Source organism: Pleuronectes platessa, chromosome 14 (genome assembly GCF_947347685.1).
Source record: "Pleuronectes platessa chromosome 14, fPlePla1.1, whole genome shotgun sequence".
Classification (NCBI taxonomy): Eukaryota; Metazoa; Chordata; class Actinopteri; order Pleuronectiformes; family Pleuronectidae; genus Pleuronectes; species Pleuronectes platessa.
The window spans coordinates 15,308,707-15,328,628 of NC_070639.1; the positions used below are offsets into that span (position 1 = coordinate 15,308,707).

The 19,922-nt window shown below is 47.3% G+C and overlaps 1 protein-coding gene across 2 annotated transcripts in view; it reads right to left on the minus strand.

The window, feature by feature from the left end:
* LOC128456092 (receptor tyrosine-protein kinase erbB-4) overlaps positions 1-19,633 on the minus strand; it is a 301,537-nt gene extending 281,904 nt beyond the window's left edge. For both annotated transcript variants that reach the window (XM_053440141.1, XM_053440140.1), the window contains exon 1: positions 19,204-19,633. In XM_053440141.1, the coding sequence (XP_053296116.1) occupies positions 19,204-19,282 (79 nt within the window). In that variant the 5' untranslated portion in view covers positions 19,283-19,633. The remainder of the gene's footprint in view (positions 1-19,203) is intronic.
* Positions 19,634-19,922: the final 289 nt, after the last annotated feature.

Below are 19,922 nucleotides of genomic sequence, written 5' to 3' on the forward strand. Positions count from 1 at the left end.
CGTTTTCCTTTGAGCCTGCAAACATATTGCGAGTCCGTATATATCCAAGTGTGTATGTGTGCATATGTTTAACCATAGGGGCCAGTGCATCCATGTCTACTTATGTGTGCAAGTGCATTTCTTTGTCAGCGTGTGTGTGTTGGAGCTGGTTGTGCTCTCCCTCCCTCTCCTGACATCCACTCTAGCTGCATGTGGCCCAGCGCGAGCACAGTGGCGTGCCGTAATGAGACTCCCTCCGCCGCTCTCTGTTTCCGCGGACGTGTCCATGTGTTGTGATGCTAATGAGCCCTCGCTACCACAAACACCCCCCTTTAATTGTCCTCTTTGATCTACCGCTAATTCAGCTAATTAGGAGCCCAACTTTCAAAGTTAAACGTTTCGCTTCCACCTCCGAGTGTGCCCCTGAACATGAACGTGCGTGTGTGCGCACAGGGGACAACAAAACACAAAAGGCAAAAATAGAAGAAGAAAAAAATTGTCATCAGTTTCCCCCCCCCCCCTGAACTTGGCCCGGGTGGCGTCGGTTGAGTTTGGTTTCAGGGCATGAAAGAAAAAAAAATAGACAACGCCCTCACCTGGCACAATTTATTACATTAGCCTCACTGAGGACCTACAGCCACACACTCGGATACATTTGCAAACAGATACTGTATCATGCTCCAAACAGATGTGCACACATCACCACCTCAGTTTGCATCGGTCAGCACAAACACATCTGTACATGCACAAACACACGCACGCCCTTCATGAGTAGCTTCGGCTCAGAGACATGAGCAAACATTCACGGACATAATCAGGAGGACACATCTGGCACAGCATCTTCCATGCACCCCAGTGTGTTGGCTCTGCCGCCTCGTGTGCTGCACAATTACGCACAATCTCTGTGCATTTGTACCTCGACAAATCAGATAGAGGCATTTAGCTCAGCCACGCTCAGTGTTGGGAATCCTGAGTTTCCTCTAACATTTCTAGCATCGTGTTTCAGTAACAGGTGTCGATTTATTTCTATCAATAAAGATTGAGGCCTCCTGTTCATACCAGGATAACCTGGATGTTTGGTGTTTAAGTGGACGGAGTGCATCAATTCAAACTTGGCATTAGAATGCATCTCACTATACACCACTTGTTTAGATCTGGCTGCCAACTGTGTGTGTGTGTGTCTGGGAGAAAGAGAGATGAGAGAGAGAGAGAGAGAGAGAGAGAGAGAGAGAGAGAGAGAGGCACATTTCCCAACTATCTCCAGCTCATTCTGGTCAATATGGTCCCAGTGATCGGATGCATCCTTCAATGTTCCTTCAGTGCATGCACACGTGCACCCAAAACAGAACCCGGGTCTGAATTGGGCCTCAAACCTCATTGAGAGGTGATCTGGGCCACGTTATGGCCACCTTCTATTTGCAGTATGTTCATTGAGGCCACGCTTGAAGGACCGGCAACCAAACTGACGTCTTCTGCATAATGCAAAGTGCAGTAAGTCTGGTTCTCAAATTTCCATTACCTAGCTTTGTCAACAAAGTTGGATAATGTTGAAAAAGCCCAAAGACTTATTACGAATGTTTTAAATATCTGAGGTGATTTGGTTTGCCTAACACACACCAAGGATTAGAACCATTCTGTTTCCATTTCTTCTACTTTTGATTTCCAGCGAATCACAGCACAGACAGTGCATTGCTGCCTCCCACCGATCACAAACAACAAAGCTCGCAATCAGAATTAAGGTACTTTTTAATTTGCATAGAGCGCAGAGGGGTGAGATTGGAATACAAGTGGTTGTCAAGACAGGTATTCTGATGAGAGGTTTGAAGTGACGTACTTAGAGCCACCCACTTGTGATCCGATCATCCAAGATGCATGTTAATGCATGCTAATTTCTAAATACCTAATTATAACTGAGGTCTGGTAGGTGGTAATGTGGCATCAACACAAACAGATGGACTTTTTGTTGCCTTCACAGTTCATTTGAAAACTCTTGGGGAGCTCTCTGTAGTAAGACGGTTCGATTTACCCTTAGAATTCTTCTTAACCTTGTAAACTACAAACACATAAATGCACGCCCTAACTAAAACACCAGGGAGGCTGTGGTGGGACTTTCCGAGTCTTAGCGACTAGACAAAACAGGAAAAAATACTATGAGTATTCAGTATTTGAACAATTGTATAAAGTGGAGTTTTTAATTGATGGACTTGGGGCGCTCCTACTGATTATCTAACTGAAGGGGTTTCATGCTTATAAAACCAATTTAATAGGCAGTGGGGCAGGTGGGCAAGTTACCCAATCGCATGCTTGAACACCAGTAACACTGATTATCATAGCAGCCCTGATGGACACACACACACACACACACACATTCAGTAGATTAAATATACATGTGTGAAGCCCCCCCTCTGTGGCCTGTGCCAGTTCTGGTCAGCAGTGCTGTCGCTGCTCCATATGTATGAGAGCAGAGACAGAGCTGAGCACAGTCAGTGAGCATGGCACTGGAGCAATGTGCCCCCAAAAACAACCAGCACTTCGCCATCTTGCTTATCATAGTCAAAAAGAAAAGAAAAGAGGGCGGCTGTAAAAAAAAACAACCATCTTTAACTTACTTTCTTTTTTTCAAGTGAGCGCTGGGCTGGAAAACGCGGGCTGTTGTTTACTTGAACATGATATTCACGTCCGTTTCGTGTTACAAAAGCAATTTAGATAATCACTTAACCGAGGGAAACCACGGTGACATTTAAAAAACATTTAGTAGCAGCCCGAATGGAGTGGTTCACACTTAATTAAAAAAGAGTGAATCCTAAAGAAACAAGTGGCCCTAACCTGCGGAGTCACCGAGGGGACCTGGCTTTATTGGTTTCTGCGGGTAATCAATATTAATTGCAGGAGGAGAAAAAAAAAAAGGAAAGGAAAACACAAGAGGTGGTCTCAAGGCCTCTCAGCACCGACTATTAACGGCCCACGGTCACTACGCATTCCCATCAAACTGAATTGTGATTAGCTAAAGGCAGCAGATAAAGCGAGATGAGCAATTAATGTTGTTGTCGTCCCGCTGAGAGAATTCTGGCTGCACTTCATCAGCACATCGATCCCCAGTTACACCAGAGAGAGAGAGAGAGAGAGAGAGAGAGAGAGAGAGAGAGAGAGAGAGAGAGAGAGAGAGAGAGAGAGAGAGAGAGAGAGAGAGAGAGAGAGGCTTTTTTTTTCCTTCTTTGAAACAATAAGCATCAATCTGTTAATAAATAAATAAAGCAAAACAGATAGTGGTTACTTTGCAGTGCTTACAATTTGTGCTATCCGAAACCAAAGAAGGTGGAAGAAACAGATTGATTTAATTATTTGCTCCACGCTTCTGAACAACACACACACGGAACTGGAGGGGGAAACATTTTTACAAATAAACTCCTCTGGGAGATGGAAGCAACACTTGGGCTATGAGAGGAGAGGAATATGGGGGGAGAGGGAAACAAACTGGGGTTGCTGGTGGTGGGGTGGGGGAAGAGAGGGAGTTCTTGGAGGGAGATGAATACTAATAACATGGATATAGGAGAGGGGAGCAGGGTAAAAAAGGCAGCAGCCCTGACACAGCACAGCACAGGGGATCCCGTGCCAATCGGAGCATGGCCTTTTAGCCGAACCCCTCTGTCAGAGATGCCAGTTTGACGGACGACTGCGTCCCATGTGACATTTCTCCAGGGCGGGGGGACGAGGGGGACAGAAAGCGCGAGACATCACAGGTTGTTAAGCGGAAAGAGGGTAAAAAGCTACGGAGAAAAAAAACTCCAACAAGCGCAGAAGGGGGACAAAGACCATATGGTTACTTCAGAGTAAAATGTAGGTAATCTTTCCCCACATGTGAAGTGTATAGAAAGGAGTGTTGCTGAAAATTCTCTTGACCCGTGCGGTGCGTTTGAGTGCTCGCAAAGAATTACCGCATAAAAAGGGGTTATTTTTTTTGCTCTGGAGCTTTCGTCCATCGCGAACACATCCTGTAGTCGCACTTATCTCACCTCACCAGATCAGAGGTGAGCGTGGGGGGGGGGGTTGGGAGAACTCAATCATTGGCTCTGAGCTCATTAGCGTCACAACCATTAGCGACCTGCCGGCTCCTCTTGTCCCTCTTCAACACTCAAACCTCTGACACGGACCGGTCATCCGTGTGGAGCGGTGGCCAAAATGCCCCGCAGAACAAACACACCCAGTGCCGAATTTTCGCTCGGCCTTTATTTATCCGTCTGTGTCCAAACCATAAAAAAGGACCACAGTGGTAAGACGTATGGTGGCAAGACGTGCAATGCAAAGTCAAACAATCCTTTTGAAGCCAAAAGGCCATATCGTGCTTTTCCAGTTTTTCTTTCCTTTAGTTGTTTTTGTAAGCAAGTTAAAAAGCCACATTGGTCCCCAAAGAAACACAGCACCTGAAGCCCCTGAGCAGCCACGTCACTCATCCGGGAGATGCTTCCTCATTTGTATAAGGCACCTAGCGAAGCCAGGTAAAAGATAATTATGAGCATCAGGGTTCTCGTCTCTTTGCTTTTCAGATTCAGTAACCAGCTTTTTTCCAAGCAGCAGAAAATGACCATCTTTTAATCTGGCTTTTTAGTTCATAGGGGCTCTGACTTCAGCTCTCGTCTCATCCACGTCTATTAGTTTGTGGTATTGTCCTTTTCAGAAAACCCTTAACTATCCGGTCAGTTTTTCTCTTCTAACTCTTTTACCATCCTCTGATAGATGGTTTCAGAGAAATGGTCTCATCTTTCTCATTCTCCTCTCTGTCCTGTATATGTTTGCTAGAAATGTTAATTACAGCTCATTATGGCAAAGGGCCAACTGTCAGATGAACTTTCTCACCGTCCTGCTCTTACTCCAGTGTCGGGCCTCCGAACGTTTAAAACAATATCTCCCGTCCCTCTTCGACCGACGGGATGTTTGACTGGGCCTGACGAGAGTTTTGTCATGTTGCTTGTTCCAATTACAGCAAGTCAGTCGGGGAAAATGCAGGGGCAGATGGTGGATGGGGAGAGAGGACGAAAAATGATAATGGACTCTGTGGACGTTTCCCTGGCAGCCAACCTGATGCCTGAGGCCAACTCATGTATACAACGTGTGTAGCGTACATGTGTATCCTGTGGTTTACATGTGGGGGCATACACAGTCACACCGTGTTGTGTGTTTTTTGAATGATGGCTTTCAAAGCTTCAAGCTACACCACAGACTTCCCTGTTTTGAGTGTTAACAGCAGAGTTGTGATTTCCACAGCAGAAGAAGATGGCAGGGGAATAAAGGTAAAAGACAGGCACTGGCATGGAAGAATGGGATCCGTGCTCAGGTTGGCTGCAGCCTCCTGTTTTCTTCCAGGAGTAATTTTTTTTTCTTCCAGAGGGCAGACAGCCTACCTTACACCAGATGGCTACAAAAGAACCAGCAGACCAATTCTTGCAATAGATTTGCTGAATAAGGGGAGATTTTTGTGCTGCATCAGGCCAAGCTTGAGGATAGCCATGGACCATTCAGGAGTTACTGAGAGTTCCAAATCAGTTGTACAAGTGCAAGGTCTGTTCACCGTCTGTTAAAACAGCTTGGACTTTGGAAGCTTGCTTTTTTTATTTGGATACAATTAATACAAACAAAACCCAGAAAAAAATAGACAAGGCCGTAACTACTAAGGTAATTTTCAGAACCGGTAATTTCGCCCCAGGATTTAAATGATTTTACAGAACGCGAATCAAACGTCGATACATAATTGTGATCCACCACGAGTGATGAATACAAACAGTATTCCTCTCCATTATTTGAAGCTGTAGTAAAGACGGACAGAACATCAGGTAAAGCAGATATGATGAAATTAAAAGGCGACCAACATGAAACGTCCCTTTACTTTGAATAAAATGGGGATTTCTCTGGGCTCATACATTGTTTGAAACATAATGTAAGTACACAAGTCAACAAAAGAGACAAATGATATAATTGTTGCATATAACACCAATTTTTTCTGTCCTAATGATGGACATTGGCATATAAAGCGAGAAAGCGAGGTCCAATCACAAGTGGTCACTTGAGACGCATGTGAGGACATATTCTAAATGCCAGGTGTGAACTGATGGACCAGGGGGCTGCCTACTTGTGATCCGATCACTAGGGACCGATGTTAATGACAGGTATGAACAGTGCCATACTTACACCGAAGTCTTTATTTAAATCATGCAATTATAAAGTTCAACTCCTCTGTCACACACACATTTATGCACAACCTGCTTTTAACTTCATCATGTCTCTATCATCTGACTCGTCTTTCCGTAGTCCTGTGTGTGTGTGTGTGTCGGTGTGTGTCTGTGTGTGTGTGTGTCGGTTGGCACAAGGCAGAAAGTCAGGCCAGCCCCCGAGGGCCCTCGGTGTTTGAGTCTCCATTAGGCTGATGAGGTTTGGCAGCTGAAGTTGCTGGAGTTAGTGTGGAGCTTCAACCCTCCTCATGGCGAGGCCCAATTAAACCCAGACCTCAGCCCTAATTCAAAGATAATTAGCTGCAGGGGTTGGCTTCCACTGGCGGATATGAGTGTTGTGCAGTGTGTGTAGTAATGTGTGTTAAATGGTGGTTTTTCAGCGACAGAGCAGGTGAATGAAATGCACATTACATATGCGACCTGGAGGATGTCCTCCTGCCTAAAGCGGTTTGCAGCAGCAGGGGTGCACACAGGTTTTCACAGAAATGGAAACCGAATCAAACTAAATGGGAAAAGGTGTGTTCTTATAGGGGCTCTGACTTCAGCTCCCGTCTCAGCCGAGTCTTTTAGTTTAAGGCATTGTCCTTTTCATCAAACCCTTTACTACCCGGTCAGTTTTTCAGTTTTTCTCTTCTAACTCTTTTACCATCCTCTGGTAAATGGTTTGAGAAAATAGTCTCATCTTTCTCATTCTCCTCTCTGTCCTGTACGTATTTGTGAGGCTGTCATTTACAGCTCATTATGGCAAAGGACCATCTTTCAGATGAACTAAAGCGGTTTGCAGCAGCAGGGGTGCACACACACAGGTTTTCACAGAAATGGAAACCGAATCAAACTAAATGGGAAAAGGTGTGTTCTTTACTCTACAGAGCTAAAAAGGGAACAATTGACCATAGCAGAACTTATAAAACCCCTCCTACAACAATGATCTGTAAATAAAATTGTTCTGATACATATGTTTGGGCCAACCTGTGATCACTTCCAGGTAAAGCAAACCAGGGTTTGTGTGTTTGCGATGCACAAAAGAAACCAACCGGCCTGGTTTGTAGGTGCTTTGTGCGATAAACTGTCCGACCGTCGGGACCAGCCCTATGTTTTCCCATTAAGCTGTACTGACAGCTTGACATTTCCCAGGGAAGAGGGCTCTGATTCAGGTATGTTTTATTCATCCTATTGACTTCACATTGCTGCCAAACCAGACAGTGAGCAAAAGGCATAAAGTGCGGTGTGTCTGCGGTGAGAGGGAAGAGCAGAAGATACCTGTTGTTTTTGTTGTTGTTGTTGTTTTTGCGTTTCGGCTCTGAGACAGCTCGGTGACACAAACACAACACACTCGTCCCCGTGCACATAGAGTGATGGGGCGATATTGCCAGAACTGAGGGGATGAATCTGCCTATTTGCTGGGAGGACTTGAGGCAGGCGGGGTAAGGTGCAGAGGTGAAATTGCATCTCTCGCTGAGTTTTGTACTTTTCTGAATCATTCCTTGAGAAAGTGAGAGTACATTCAGGCTACTTACATTTGAAAAGACATCCTCTCCTTTCTATTTTGGCCCCATTTTGGAGTTTCTCCTCATTCAGAGACTGAGACGGCCTCAGTGGACTCCCGAGTGCGAGTGGAGCTTTAAACATCAGCTTTGTGTTTTGCTGTGGAAGGTGAAAATGGAGCATGTGGAAAATGATGATGCGAGGACCTGAGTGGTGCTGTGGTTAAAGGATACTCATGCCCCTGCCGCGCTGCGTCTGCCTCAATCCTTCTTCCAAATACAGACTGTTGTATGTATAGTAAGAGAAATATATTTTTCAAAATTGTTTCGCTATTGTAGTGTGGGAGGGAAAGAGAGTTGTTTTCATGCACATACGGTTTCGCTGCATGGGAATTATATAAGAAAGCATCTGGAGACATGCAAGTTTTCAGATAAGAATTAGGCAGCTAACAAAGTTGTAAAACCAGAGCTGAACGAAAAAGGATTGGAAAAAATACCCACAAAGCTCTGCAGTATTATTTCTCTTTCAATCAGTTTGTCCACAAACTTACTTTAATGCCTACATTCGGCCAAAGTCCCAAAGTCTTTGTAGGGGTGAGTCAGCTACTTTACCTGTGATGCACAAAATATTAAAAAAATAAAAGTGACATTGATTTATGACTCGGTGTATGCGAGTGTTTTCTGGCAAATCAAGCACATGTCATCCAGTGTCAACATTTGGAAGCATTCAGCTACATTTTGCCCAAAGGTCTGATGTGAAAAGAGTCCGTCCCCGTCCAGACAACGTCCATGAGACAAGTGTCTCCCTCATTTCCAGGCGAGTCACGTGGAGCCGGGAGCCAGGAGCCACGGCGGGAGCCTCCTCCAGGACAAAGCACTCGGAGCACGGACACACTGAGGGCCTTGTTCCCCCTCCGCCTGGCTCCGTGTCAAGTGGGTGTTTGCTTACCGAGAGGACCAGGACCCTCCTGGAGGGGGGGGGGAGGGACACAGCACGCAGCCACTACGCAATTGAACTTTGTGACACATAACCGCTGGACTCACTGTAGGTACATGTATGAGCTGACATGTATAAGGTAAATATCCAAGTTCCTGGTTAAAACTCAGAATGTGTGAACACAGCGGGAGAGGTTTCGGAGGATTCGCTGCGAGCGACTTGGCATGTTGATGACTGGACAGAAACAAAACTGAAAAGATAATAATCCAAATGTTTCAATATGAAAAAAAGGGGCAATACAAGCAGAGGGCACGGACGAGGATGTCAACTTTGAAAGATAATGAGATTCAAGAGGTTTTGGTGACAAGGGTCAGGGTTGGTAAACAAAAACATGTGACCTCCGCACCAGAATGAATAGCCCTGCCCCCCCCCCCCCCTCTCGTCTGAACACTCAGGAGATCTCTGTATTGCTGTGAACGCACTTGACCAGAGAATCTCCTGCTGTGTTGTTCGTATGTGACAGGCGACCTTTCTCTGGAGTTCATTTCTGAAAGCAGCCTATGAAAACAACAATATGGCTACAGCGAGAGCTTGAAGATGAGCAACATCAACAGATCTTATGATATAATAAACAATAAATGCATTGTGTCTGGTGAGGGAAACCCTGGTTTATAACTATTTCAAATCCTCGTCATACGTAAAAAAAAATCGGCCTCCAGTGAGCAGTCCCAATGTGCTGTAATTCAATAAAGAAACAAAAAGAAAATGGAGGAAAACCCACAGGGTGACACAACGGGAAACTGTTAACAGGTGCACCGTTTGAGGAGAAACGCTGACTCATCCCAGAAACCCTGGCAAGGTACACCGGTCCACGGTGTCCACCACACCCTGCTGCCTCTCTTTGTCTCCTACACTGTCCCTGTCTGCCTCCACCCAGCATCTGGCTGAATCTCACCAGTGTCCTTGCTGACGCCCTCGGGGTGAACTGGGCCATGTCAAATCTGGATCCATCAATCACCCGGTGCCAGCCGCGTTGAGACAGAGCGGAGGAGAGGGTTGCCGGTGGAGAGGCACAAATGGAGGGCTGGGCTCAGGGAGGAGGGCAGGGGCAGTTAAGGTGAAGTATAGCCACCGGTCTCTTCCTATCTCACCTCATTGCTCTTCTGTCCCGACCTCCCTGTCCCTCGCTCGACAGCTGCGAGAGACTCAAACTTGTGCAGAGTTCGGAGTCGGGGCCGCTGGGTCGGGAGAGGGAGTCTTAACTTAACGAGAGGTTCAGGGAACAAAACACATAAGAGGAGAGGAGAGGAGGAGGAGGTGGAGGGAGAAGGCAGATGAAGAAGAAAGGAGGAGGAAACAAGATGTACCATGAGGACAAAAGGCGAAAAAGAAATGAGTGAGGGGAAGCATCGGGCTGAGTCTGTCCTGAGATCTGTGTGTGTCTGTGTGTGTGTGTGTGTGTGTGTGCCAGGCAGAATGAAGTATCCCTGTCAGAGGCCCTGCACCCCCTCTGGGCTGCTGCTGATTAATTGTCCGTCCAGCTCCTGTGATAGCAACCGCTTTAACCAAGACTCCCAAGACACTCGCCCATGTCCTCTCCCAGCCGAAAGACACCTCTCCTCCCGTGCACATGGACGCCCGGCTGCCCTTCTCCGGCTAAAATTAGGAGACTTCCTCTCTTCTTTTTTTTTTGTCTCCCACTCCCCCCCCCCCCCCCCCAGCTGCAATCCCTTCGTCTCTGTCTCACTCTGGCTGCTAGAAATAATCGTATATCAGCACCCTTATTCACCTTGCCATAGGGGGATGATGTCTCTCTGTGGGAGGAGGTTTTGGAACAAAGGCAGGGGGGGCTGAGCACAGTATGAAATTGCAGTGTAGCCCCCCCCCCCCCGTGTGTGTTTACACGTGCACTAGTGACATGCTGAGATAAAACACCCCTGTCTCAGGTAACAGGCTGGCGCAGCGGGGGCAAAAGAGCCAGGATTGGCTCTGGACCCGGGTCGGCACTTAGTCAGCTCCTTTCACATTTGATATACACTCATGCCACATGCACCCTGAAGATCCTGCAAGAAGAAAAAAAATATGTTCCAAAGACACGCACATTCTGATCAATGACTTATACAGCCATCCCATTTTTTGCAGCATGGTTAAATTTTGAACTTTTTTTTATCCCTGCATTTTAAAAACTGCTTTCCCGCACCCGAAACGCTAACTGCCACGCTCAGCACTGTCCCTTTCTTCCCCCTCCCTCCCTCCCTCCATCCATCCCTCGCTCCCACAAAGCTGCACCATAGCATCCATCCGTATGGCTATATAGCCAGCCCCCCAAAAGCAGCCAAGGTCAATTGCCTCTCCTGCTTCTCTCATCCTGTGCTTTATGTACCTTCACATCCAAGGGGGGGGGGGGAAAGAGAGCTGCTCTATTCCTGCTCTGCTGCAAGGTGACTGACACGCCAGCGACAGCCGCACTAATACAGGTTTCCTTTGAGACGCTCTTATTTCAACTGAGGATTTATATTTAAAAAACAACCTGTTCAAAGATAGATGAAATGTATGATGTACCCTTTTCATGAAGATGCTCTAATCTGTCTTGGCTTTTATCTGCCAGCAGACACTGAGCCTGTTAAAAAGGCCCAAAAACCTCAATGGACATCCCCAGAAAAAAACAGATTCTTTCTTGAGATAAAGTTGAATGTATCTGTGGCCGAGGTTAAAAGGGACATAACTGACTGTAATGTGGTCTTTGAAAAGGCTGTTGATCAATATTAACGACTCAATTATTCCACCGAGCTCTGAGGTTCCTGTATTTTCTGGCTCAGACTCCCTCTCTCTCTCTCTCTCTCTGTGGCAACAGAGAAAAAAATGAAGTAAATAAATCAATACTCCGATACAAAACTACCAAAACACGCTTTGTGAACTCAACCGATCTTTTCCGTGTTAAGCCACAAGTCACTGTGCAAAGGGAAGTATTTACTGAGGTTATTATAAATGTTAGAATAATTCCCATGTTAGATTTTCATGTTTGTGCAGAATTGATGCACGGCTGAGAAAAGCAGGAAATCAAAACCGATCATTATTTTTTGCTGTCTTTCTCTGTTCATTCTCTTTGTCTCTGCCTGTTCGACTGTGTGCTTCGTTCTTCATCGCGGCCTGTGTTGCTCCTCATCCTCCCCCCCTTTGAATGATAACCATTGTAAATACTGGTCGGACTGAGACTTCTGCGCTCATGCTCCTCAGCCCTGGGTTCATACCGTGCTTGTTGTATTCAATTTGACGTTTTTCTCCCCCAGCATTAAATCATTGGGATTTAATATAACTCTTGATGGTATTAGAGTGAGATTCTTCGAGGTGTAACCTTTCTTTTTTCTTTTTCGTGGGAGCGATAGCATGTTGGACGCAGCTATTCTTCCTCAGCCTCGCATAGATAAACTGTTTCCCGGTGAGGTCTGAGTCTCTCCCTCCGCCTCCCTCGCTCCCAGATGTCTCCTTACAGCTGCCATGACTGACTGCAAACTCATTCATTACAGGTCACAAACGCCAAGTGCTTCATTTAAGAGGACGCCACCCCTCCGCCGCCGCCACCACCACCCTCACCTCTATCACAAGTGAAAAATCGACCTGCGAGAATAGCACACGGGGCACGCCGCTCCATTAGCACTGAACGGAGGCCGGCAGCAGCACTCCCGAAGGCTGGCAGCAGGGTTGGAGCGGTGGGGGGGGGGGAAACAGAGAGACAGGGGGGGAATAGTTTTGAGACTTATTAAATTCTGTGTGCGGGGCAATATCACAAACATGGAGCAGTTCCTTTTAGATGCCTCTGTAAGACATATCTATTTCACATGGGTTCCTAAGATTGACAGCTCTTGCTTCACATGCACTGGCCGGCTAAGTAGTTAAGAACATAATTTTTTTTATTTTAATTTTAATTGTTTTAAATGTTTTTTTTCCGATTTTAACTTTCAACCTTTAAACACATCCCAAGGCTGTTTCATATTTATTCAGGCATACAAATCACCAAATCAAGATTTTTTGCGTGAAGCCCGTGTTCCGCCGGCCATATCCGATACCACTCAAAGCCCGTCTGTAATTACATTGTAAATGCAGATTAGCTATGAATATTTTAGAAGGGGATTACTAAAAGAGGACCGAGACAGAGAGGGGAGGGGAGACGGGAGAAATCTGCCCCTTAACACACACCCACACGCAGAAGTGCATGAAAAGCTCATTTGAAGGTAGAGCTCGTCTTTCATGCCCAAGTTGTCAGGCTATTATCATCCTTTCATATGTTCGCCACCATTATTAGCTGGAAGCGGGAATAGAAAAATAACACACACACACACACACACACACACACACACACAAAAAAGAAGTGAGAATAAAACACATCACTCCAATGTGTCAGGCTGTCGCTTCACAGAGGGAAGAAGGGAAAAAAAAAGAGACACACGGCGGACCGACTGTTATCGTCGGACTCTGGTTCTGAAACATGGCGGTAATGAGTGTGTCTTAACAAAGATTAGCCATAATTTCCATTGTCATTTTAATGCTCCCACATTATGTGGAGGCTTACAAAGCCGCGGATGAAGGCAGAGGGTGGGTGGAGGAAGAGGAACAAGCAGACAGTGGAGCAGAAAGAGAGTCTCCGGAGCATGGTTAGTCTGTCAGTCACCCTCTACCCCCCCCCCCCCCCCCCACCCCCCCCCCCAACCATGCCGCCGCGCACACAAACGCCGAGAACCACAGTCACCACACACACACACACACACACACACACACACACACACACACACACAAACACGGCGTATGCAAATGTTTGCCAGAGCCTTTGTCACCAACATTTTGAAACCCTCAAAAATTGTGGTTGTCAAAAAAGGGGGTTGGTGGCTGACAGCCTCCCGCAGCCCTCCAGGAGGATGCAGAGGACAGACGGGCTCATTGTGCGGAGAGCAGCAGCAACAACAAAGGGGATCAGAAGTCGCACATACTGACAGACATACATGAGCCCCCCCCCCCCCCCCAATCGCCACCCCCAACATCCACATTGTTTGACGAACACAGGAGTTAAGGCCTGGATCGCACACGCTCGTCTCGTACTTAGGATGTGACGGCCCAGGGTGAGGGCAGAATGAGCGCGTGGGTACTTGTGTGTGTGTGTGAGCGTGTGGGAGGGAGTGTAGTGGAGTAGGTGTGAGGCGCACATGGCCACCACTCTGCACTGGTGGACGTTGGGTGATTAACGGCACACGACGTTCTGGAGAATGCATATGATGACAAAACAATTCAAGTTTAACCATGTGATTGTTTCTCAGAGAAATTCAAGTCAACCCAAAATGTTGGTCATTGCTTGATTGTTCACTGGGGGGGGGGGGGGGGGGGGGGGGGGGGTGAAGATGCTGGTTGAGTCACAGACTTTCCTTTTCGTACAGGTAACTTATTCCCTCTGATAACCTTCCACTACCCAAGGTGCAGTAGGAAAAAGTCTTAGTGTCGATTTCTGACTGGCAGTTCTCTGCACTGAGCATTCCACTGTATCGCTTGGCCTCTTTTCTCGAGTGTTGTTTGTGTCGATTCCATTACAGCACACTCCGAAAGCCTGATGGTTACTAGAAGCCCGGAGACTTCCCTCGTTCTTCATGCTGCAAGCATCTGCTTGGTGGCCCCTAAACGCACATTTGCCAACCTAATTAAATCGCAGTGGACGGATTTCCTCCACTACTGGAAGTTAGTCCCCAATCTGTCTAAACTAGCGCTGGGATATCGTCGGGGACATCAAGCAGGAGCCCTCTTGTCTTCGTGCACACGAGTGTTTTTGGCGCTGCCTTGTTAATGAAGGACTCAGGTTGCTGTGTAGTCAGCGCTCAGGGCCAGCACAGAGGCCATCAGTATGTCTATTTTGCGAGTCTCTCTCTCCTGCTCCCTTCGCTTTCATTCTCGCACAGAGCTCGCTCAATTTACCCAAAGCAAAAAAATAAATAAAAGAAGAAGCGAGGAACCATAAAAAGCAGAGAAAAATAGACGCAGAGAAAAAACAGCAACGAGCATTCCACTCCCAACAAACCTCATCAAAACCGGCGTAATCCAATCGCTTGTAAACCAGGCCTCGGACCAGTTTGCATTTTAAGTACGCGAGTGATAAACAGCCGTACACGTTGAGCCGGAACAGACACCGGTGACACTCCGATCCAATTATGACATCCTTCACGAGGAGGACACGCGAGAGCCACGTCCACGCACATGCATGGTGCATTTACAACTGCAGGTGATGAATGAGCGTGCGGCACTTGTAAAGGTCACGTAGGATATGATCCAATCATTTCTGCGGCCGGCAGACAGTCCGACTATAACTAGGCCGTCAACATGTCACAACTGGAAAACAGTTTCTTTAATGTCGTCTTGTCACCCAGGACAAAGGAATCTGCTGTGATCCAACAATATGACACAAGTACAAAAGTCTCTATGGTTGGAATTATAGGATCTTACAAGAGATTAGAGATTAAAAAAAACATCTATGGAGAGAATAAGGTCAAAGACTCACGCACGTTCGGTCCCTGTTGGAATATTGGAGTGATTATTCATCGGGGGGGTGCTGGGTGGCATTGTGGGTGCTACACATGTATTATTGATGCCATTGCTCCGAAAGCACTTTGTTGAGAAGTGGGGGAGATTTATTGGGAAACTTAACGTTTTCCACTTGACTGCAATGAGAGCACAGTGTAAGCTCACACACAAGCAGAAGGTGTTTTATTCTTTGTCGGAGTGCAGGGTGAAATCCACGGGAGACTGAGGACACACAATGAGAGTGGTGAGAATCACTCTTCTGGAGCGAATGTGTTTTTGCCATTTTGGTTGTTTTGTTTGTCTGGTTGGAGCAACATAGAACATGGCAAAGTATGGAATGGATGTTGTGTCTTTTACTTTTGATCATTGCAAAGACAAGAAAAGAACAAAATCTACCACAAAGGGGAAGAATATGTTTTTATCTTTCAGCCGCAGAGGATCAGCTTGGTTCCCAGGGTTGATCGATGTGAGCTGAAACTCGACAGGATAACTCTGCATTTCATTTTTTTTACTCTGACATTTTTTTGCTGTAGGGATTCACGCTCTGAAGTTGCTCACTCGAAACAAAGAGCTTCACGTGCCCTTTCCTTCCTGACAAGTTGAAGTGGATCACCTCCAATGATCAGAGACTCTTCTAATAAATAATAACAAAAAAAGCCTGGTTGGCAGTGGAGGGTCAGAACTCCTTCAACCGGCGACGACAGCAGGCGGCTGTAAAGAGGGGCTTTGTGGCCGAGCTGATCTGTGTGGGCCGCCAAATGTGACACCATTCTTTCCCATCGCTTCAGGAAAAAAACGAGCGGACACAATGAGGGATAGTGTACAGGAAATGTCAGTCTCGAGCGTGGTGAGAGTGGGAGAGAAAGAAATGATAAATCCAACCCCCCCCCCCCCTCTCCTTTCTTTCTCACCCAGTCTCTCTCTGTGGCTCTCTCGACCCCTTGTAAACATTTTGATATACTGTGAACTCTCGTATGAGCCAACACAACAGGGAAGGGCACTGTCACTTTCAATCCGGCAAACAGTTGGTGCCACTGTGTGGGGAAAAATAAAAGATGGAGTCGAAGGTGTAACCACCAAATATACTTATAACTATCATTTCTAGAAGGAAGCCAAGTCCGTCCTGTGAGTCAGAATTCAGACGAGGAGAGAGAGAGAGGGAATCGCTCCGAGCTGAGGAAGAGGGTCATTTAAGGATGGAGTTTATCTTCATTGCAGTGATAACACTAATTGAAAACACACACACACACACACACACACACACACACACACAGCTGCATTTAGGGAAGATGATGTGAATTCAATCCTGCGCACCAACTATATGAATATTCATCCACATTGATCGGGTTTTTGGAAAATGACCATATGGTTGAGTTCCAGCAGCTGCAGCCATATGCATCTCTCCTGCCTCGGTCCCCCAGCTGCAAGCAAACCGAGGAGCAGAGCAGGGACTCCCCGTGGCACAACTCAGCATCTTCACCTGTACTGGTAATGTGAACACCTGTATTTGTGTTGCTCCCCCCCCCCCCCACGTGGACTGGGGGAACTTCAAGACTCGTCTGCACCAATGTACACGCGTGGATCTATAGGACAGGTGTCTGTTTCCGTAGGAAAAGGGGACATTTGAGAGAAATGTCAAACCGACGCGACTGGTGGAACATTTCACATGAATTTAGCCCAATTCATCACGGAGCATTACGTTTTTAATGAGTCATTAGGGGGGAGATACGAGCTCGCGTCGAGGAAGCGCGTGAAAAACCCGACTGTGCGTCTCCTGCGCGCGCACACACACACACACGCACGCACTGTCACGGTGCCTTTCTCTGCCAATTCCCTCTCAGTGACAGAACTTAATCCTCACGCACACAAACTCGCGCACTGATATTCATACCAGCCGCTCTGCTTCTTCTCTGGTTCGCGTGCACGGGGCTTTTTTTTGTTCCTTCAACTTCCAAATACATGTTGCCCAAGATGTGGAGCTCTACCTGAGATGCTATCAGTCAGTCTGTGTGTGTGTGTGTGTGTGTGTGTGTGTGTGTGTGTGTGTGTGTGTGTGTGCGTGTGTGTGTGAGTGTGTGTTTGAGAGAGAGAGAAAGAATGATCGCTGTCACCTTCATGCTGGATTCCCTCGTTTCTGGGAAATACCACCAGACAGGTTATAGAAACACTGCGACGTGAAGTGGTCCAGAGGGGAATCAGAGTTTTTAGGCTCCATTTGTTGTGTTAAAATAAAATGTGTTTTATTTCCCTCCCTGAAATGCAGCTCGCTTGCTTGAACACAGAATGTGCCGGGGGGGGGGGAAATTACTCATTTACTCATAATAAAGATTTCTCCAACTTTCCTTTAAGAATAATCACTTTGCGCTTTTGTCATCATATGTACGCACGACATGATGACTTCCTCCCCACTCTCTCTCTCTCTCTCTCTCTCTCTCTCTCTCTCTCTCTCTCTCTCTCTCTCTCGCTTCAAAACTAAATCCAACATTTCAACATTTAAATTCAATCACCCTCAGTTCCCCCTTTTTACGCATTGCTCTTATCCACCTCGGGTCAGGGTGGCTGCTCTGCGTGTTAAACTGTGCGTAATTCCAGGTTATGGTAATAAATGTAAAACATGTCGAAATGTTGTTTTAGGCTACCACCATGATCTTTGCTTGAATTTATTTTAAGCAGTTTTAAGCAGCGAAACGAATCCCAGTGCGACTCATTACACAAACGACAAGAGGCTCTCAGATTTTAAACAATGGCGTTGACAAATTGAGAAGACGTGTGTGTACATGCGGTTAAATCACTTTCCCTGCATCGTTTACATCAACTCTAAATATGTGGTCCGACCAGTTTAACGAAGCGGGCGTGAGGAGAGTCGCTGAAGGCAGAGAAAGGTGCCGGATGGAATGGGAGAACGCATGTGCGTAACGGACATGTCTTATTGCCATCGTCGTCCTGCTTGATGGTGATGGCAGTGGTTTGCTTTGGTCGATACTATGTGACATTTGCAAACCTCTCTCTCTCTCTCTCTCTCTTTCTTTCTCTCTCACACGCTCACACTTGGTGAGTGGACCTGCCTGCGCGTAAAGAGCGCCGCTGCGCTGTGCAAGCGGTACTGCCGCCGCTGCCAATGTCATGTGCGCTCCCCGACGCCGACTGCTTGTCAAACCTGTGGTCCACACGAGTCCCCCGAGGTGGGCCTCCTTTTAAATGAGGGAATAATGTGATTTTCACGGTAATCCGCTTTCCTTTTATCCCGATTACAGAACGCATACGGATGAAAGTTCCACAGTAAATCACCCTGCGCACAGGTGCAGGACACAGATCGGCGCTGGAACACAACTACGACAGGAACGTTTCCAAACGACTCCCTACGTGACCGTCAGCAGAAGTTCGGTAATCACAAATTGTGGAAATGAGACTGATATTTGAAATAAAGCAGCCAATAAACCAACAGGCGACGCAGGGGTTTCAGCTCATTATCCCTTCAATATTACAGGGACAATTCAGTGCGCATACTTTTGGAACAGAGTCTCGCAGAAAACGCGGGCTTGCACATCCACAGGAGAGAAGACGAGCTCCACGTCGCCCGGTGTAACGCGGGGCTGTGCGTGTTTGTCCACACTGAGTCTAAAGGGACACGTGCGATGGACATTAAACGCTCTCCTTTCTCTCCAGATTCAACAGTGCCGCTCTGTGCACGAAGAGGACAGAGCAATTCTTCATTCAGTTTGAACACAGCCAGAGAAAGGCACCGCTCCAAGCTGCTCGCACCGTCACTTGTGTGCCTGCTCTCTGTACACACGCCATCCCCGTCAACTGTTTAAAGGCGTTTCTCCAACAAAATCACGGCACAAGTTTCTGCGCATCAGTGAACCCCAAGCTGGATTCGTGCGTAAAAGGAACAACAAGGGGGAACGTGTGTTGAAAGGAGAGTTGTGCCGCTGCGCTCAGTGCGCACCGAGCTCCCGGCACCGCGCAGCGACAGGCAGGGCTGCGCACCGGGGCTGGGGACAGGGTGTCGTTCACTCACCTGGTTGAGAGGAGCTCGACCCAAACAAGAAGCAGGTCAGCAGGAAGCCGAAGCAACATGGGGTGGTCGTTGGTTTCATCGTTGTGCCTGGCGATTATCTCCTTTAAATTCACATGTCCAGCGGCGTATCCTTCCTTGAGACGACCGCAAAGGATGAGCGGCTCGCGTCTGAAAGCCTCTTCAGCCCGGGACTTTGGGGACTTTTGCCGCTTTGGACTAAGTTTACAGTTTTGTTCCGACCGCTCTGCGCCTCGCTGCTCGGCGCCCGCGGGCTCAAGTTGGGACTGACGTGACCGAAGAAATGGTCAACAAAATTAGTTTCCAAAACGCGCGCACTGGCGGGCTCGTCTAAACAGTATAAAGCAGTACACTCATGCCATTACTCCCGGAGTTGGATACAGTATGCAGCTGACGACTCGTGTTCCTCAGACACACCCCCGAGCCCTTTAACTCCTCCTCCGGACGCTGTGATTGGCACAGGTGCCCGACCATCACCCCGAATCCAACCAGACTCCGCTCCAGACGCGCCACCATTGGCTGAAAGGGAGACGCCAAAAAAAAAAACTGAATTTGTGCGTCGGCCCCTGATGCACCTGTCACGCTGAACACAGTGGAGATAAATGCTGAGAGGAGGATGTAGAGGTGTAATAGGTAAAAGGGAGCTGGGTGATACTAATAGGGGGCTTTGCATTAGCTTGTGAGGATCTAATCCAGAGTCC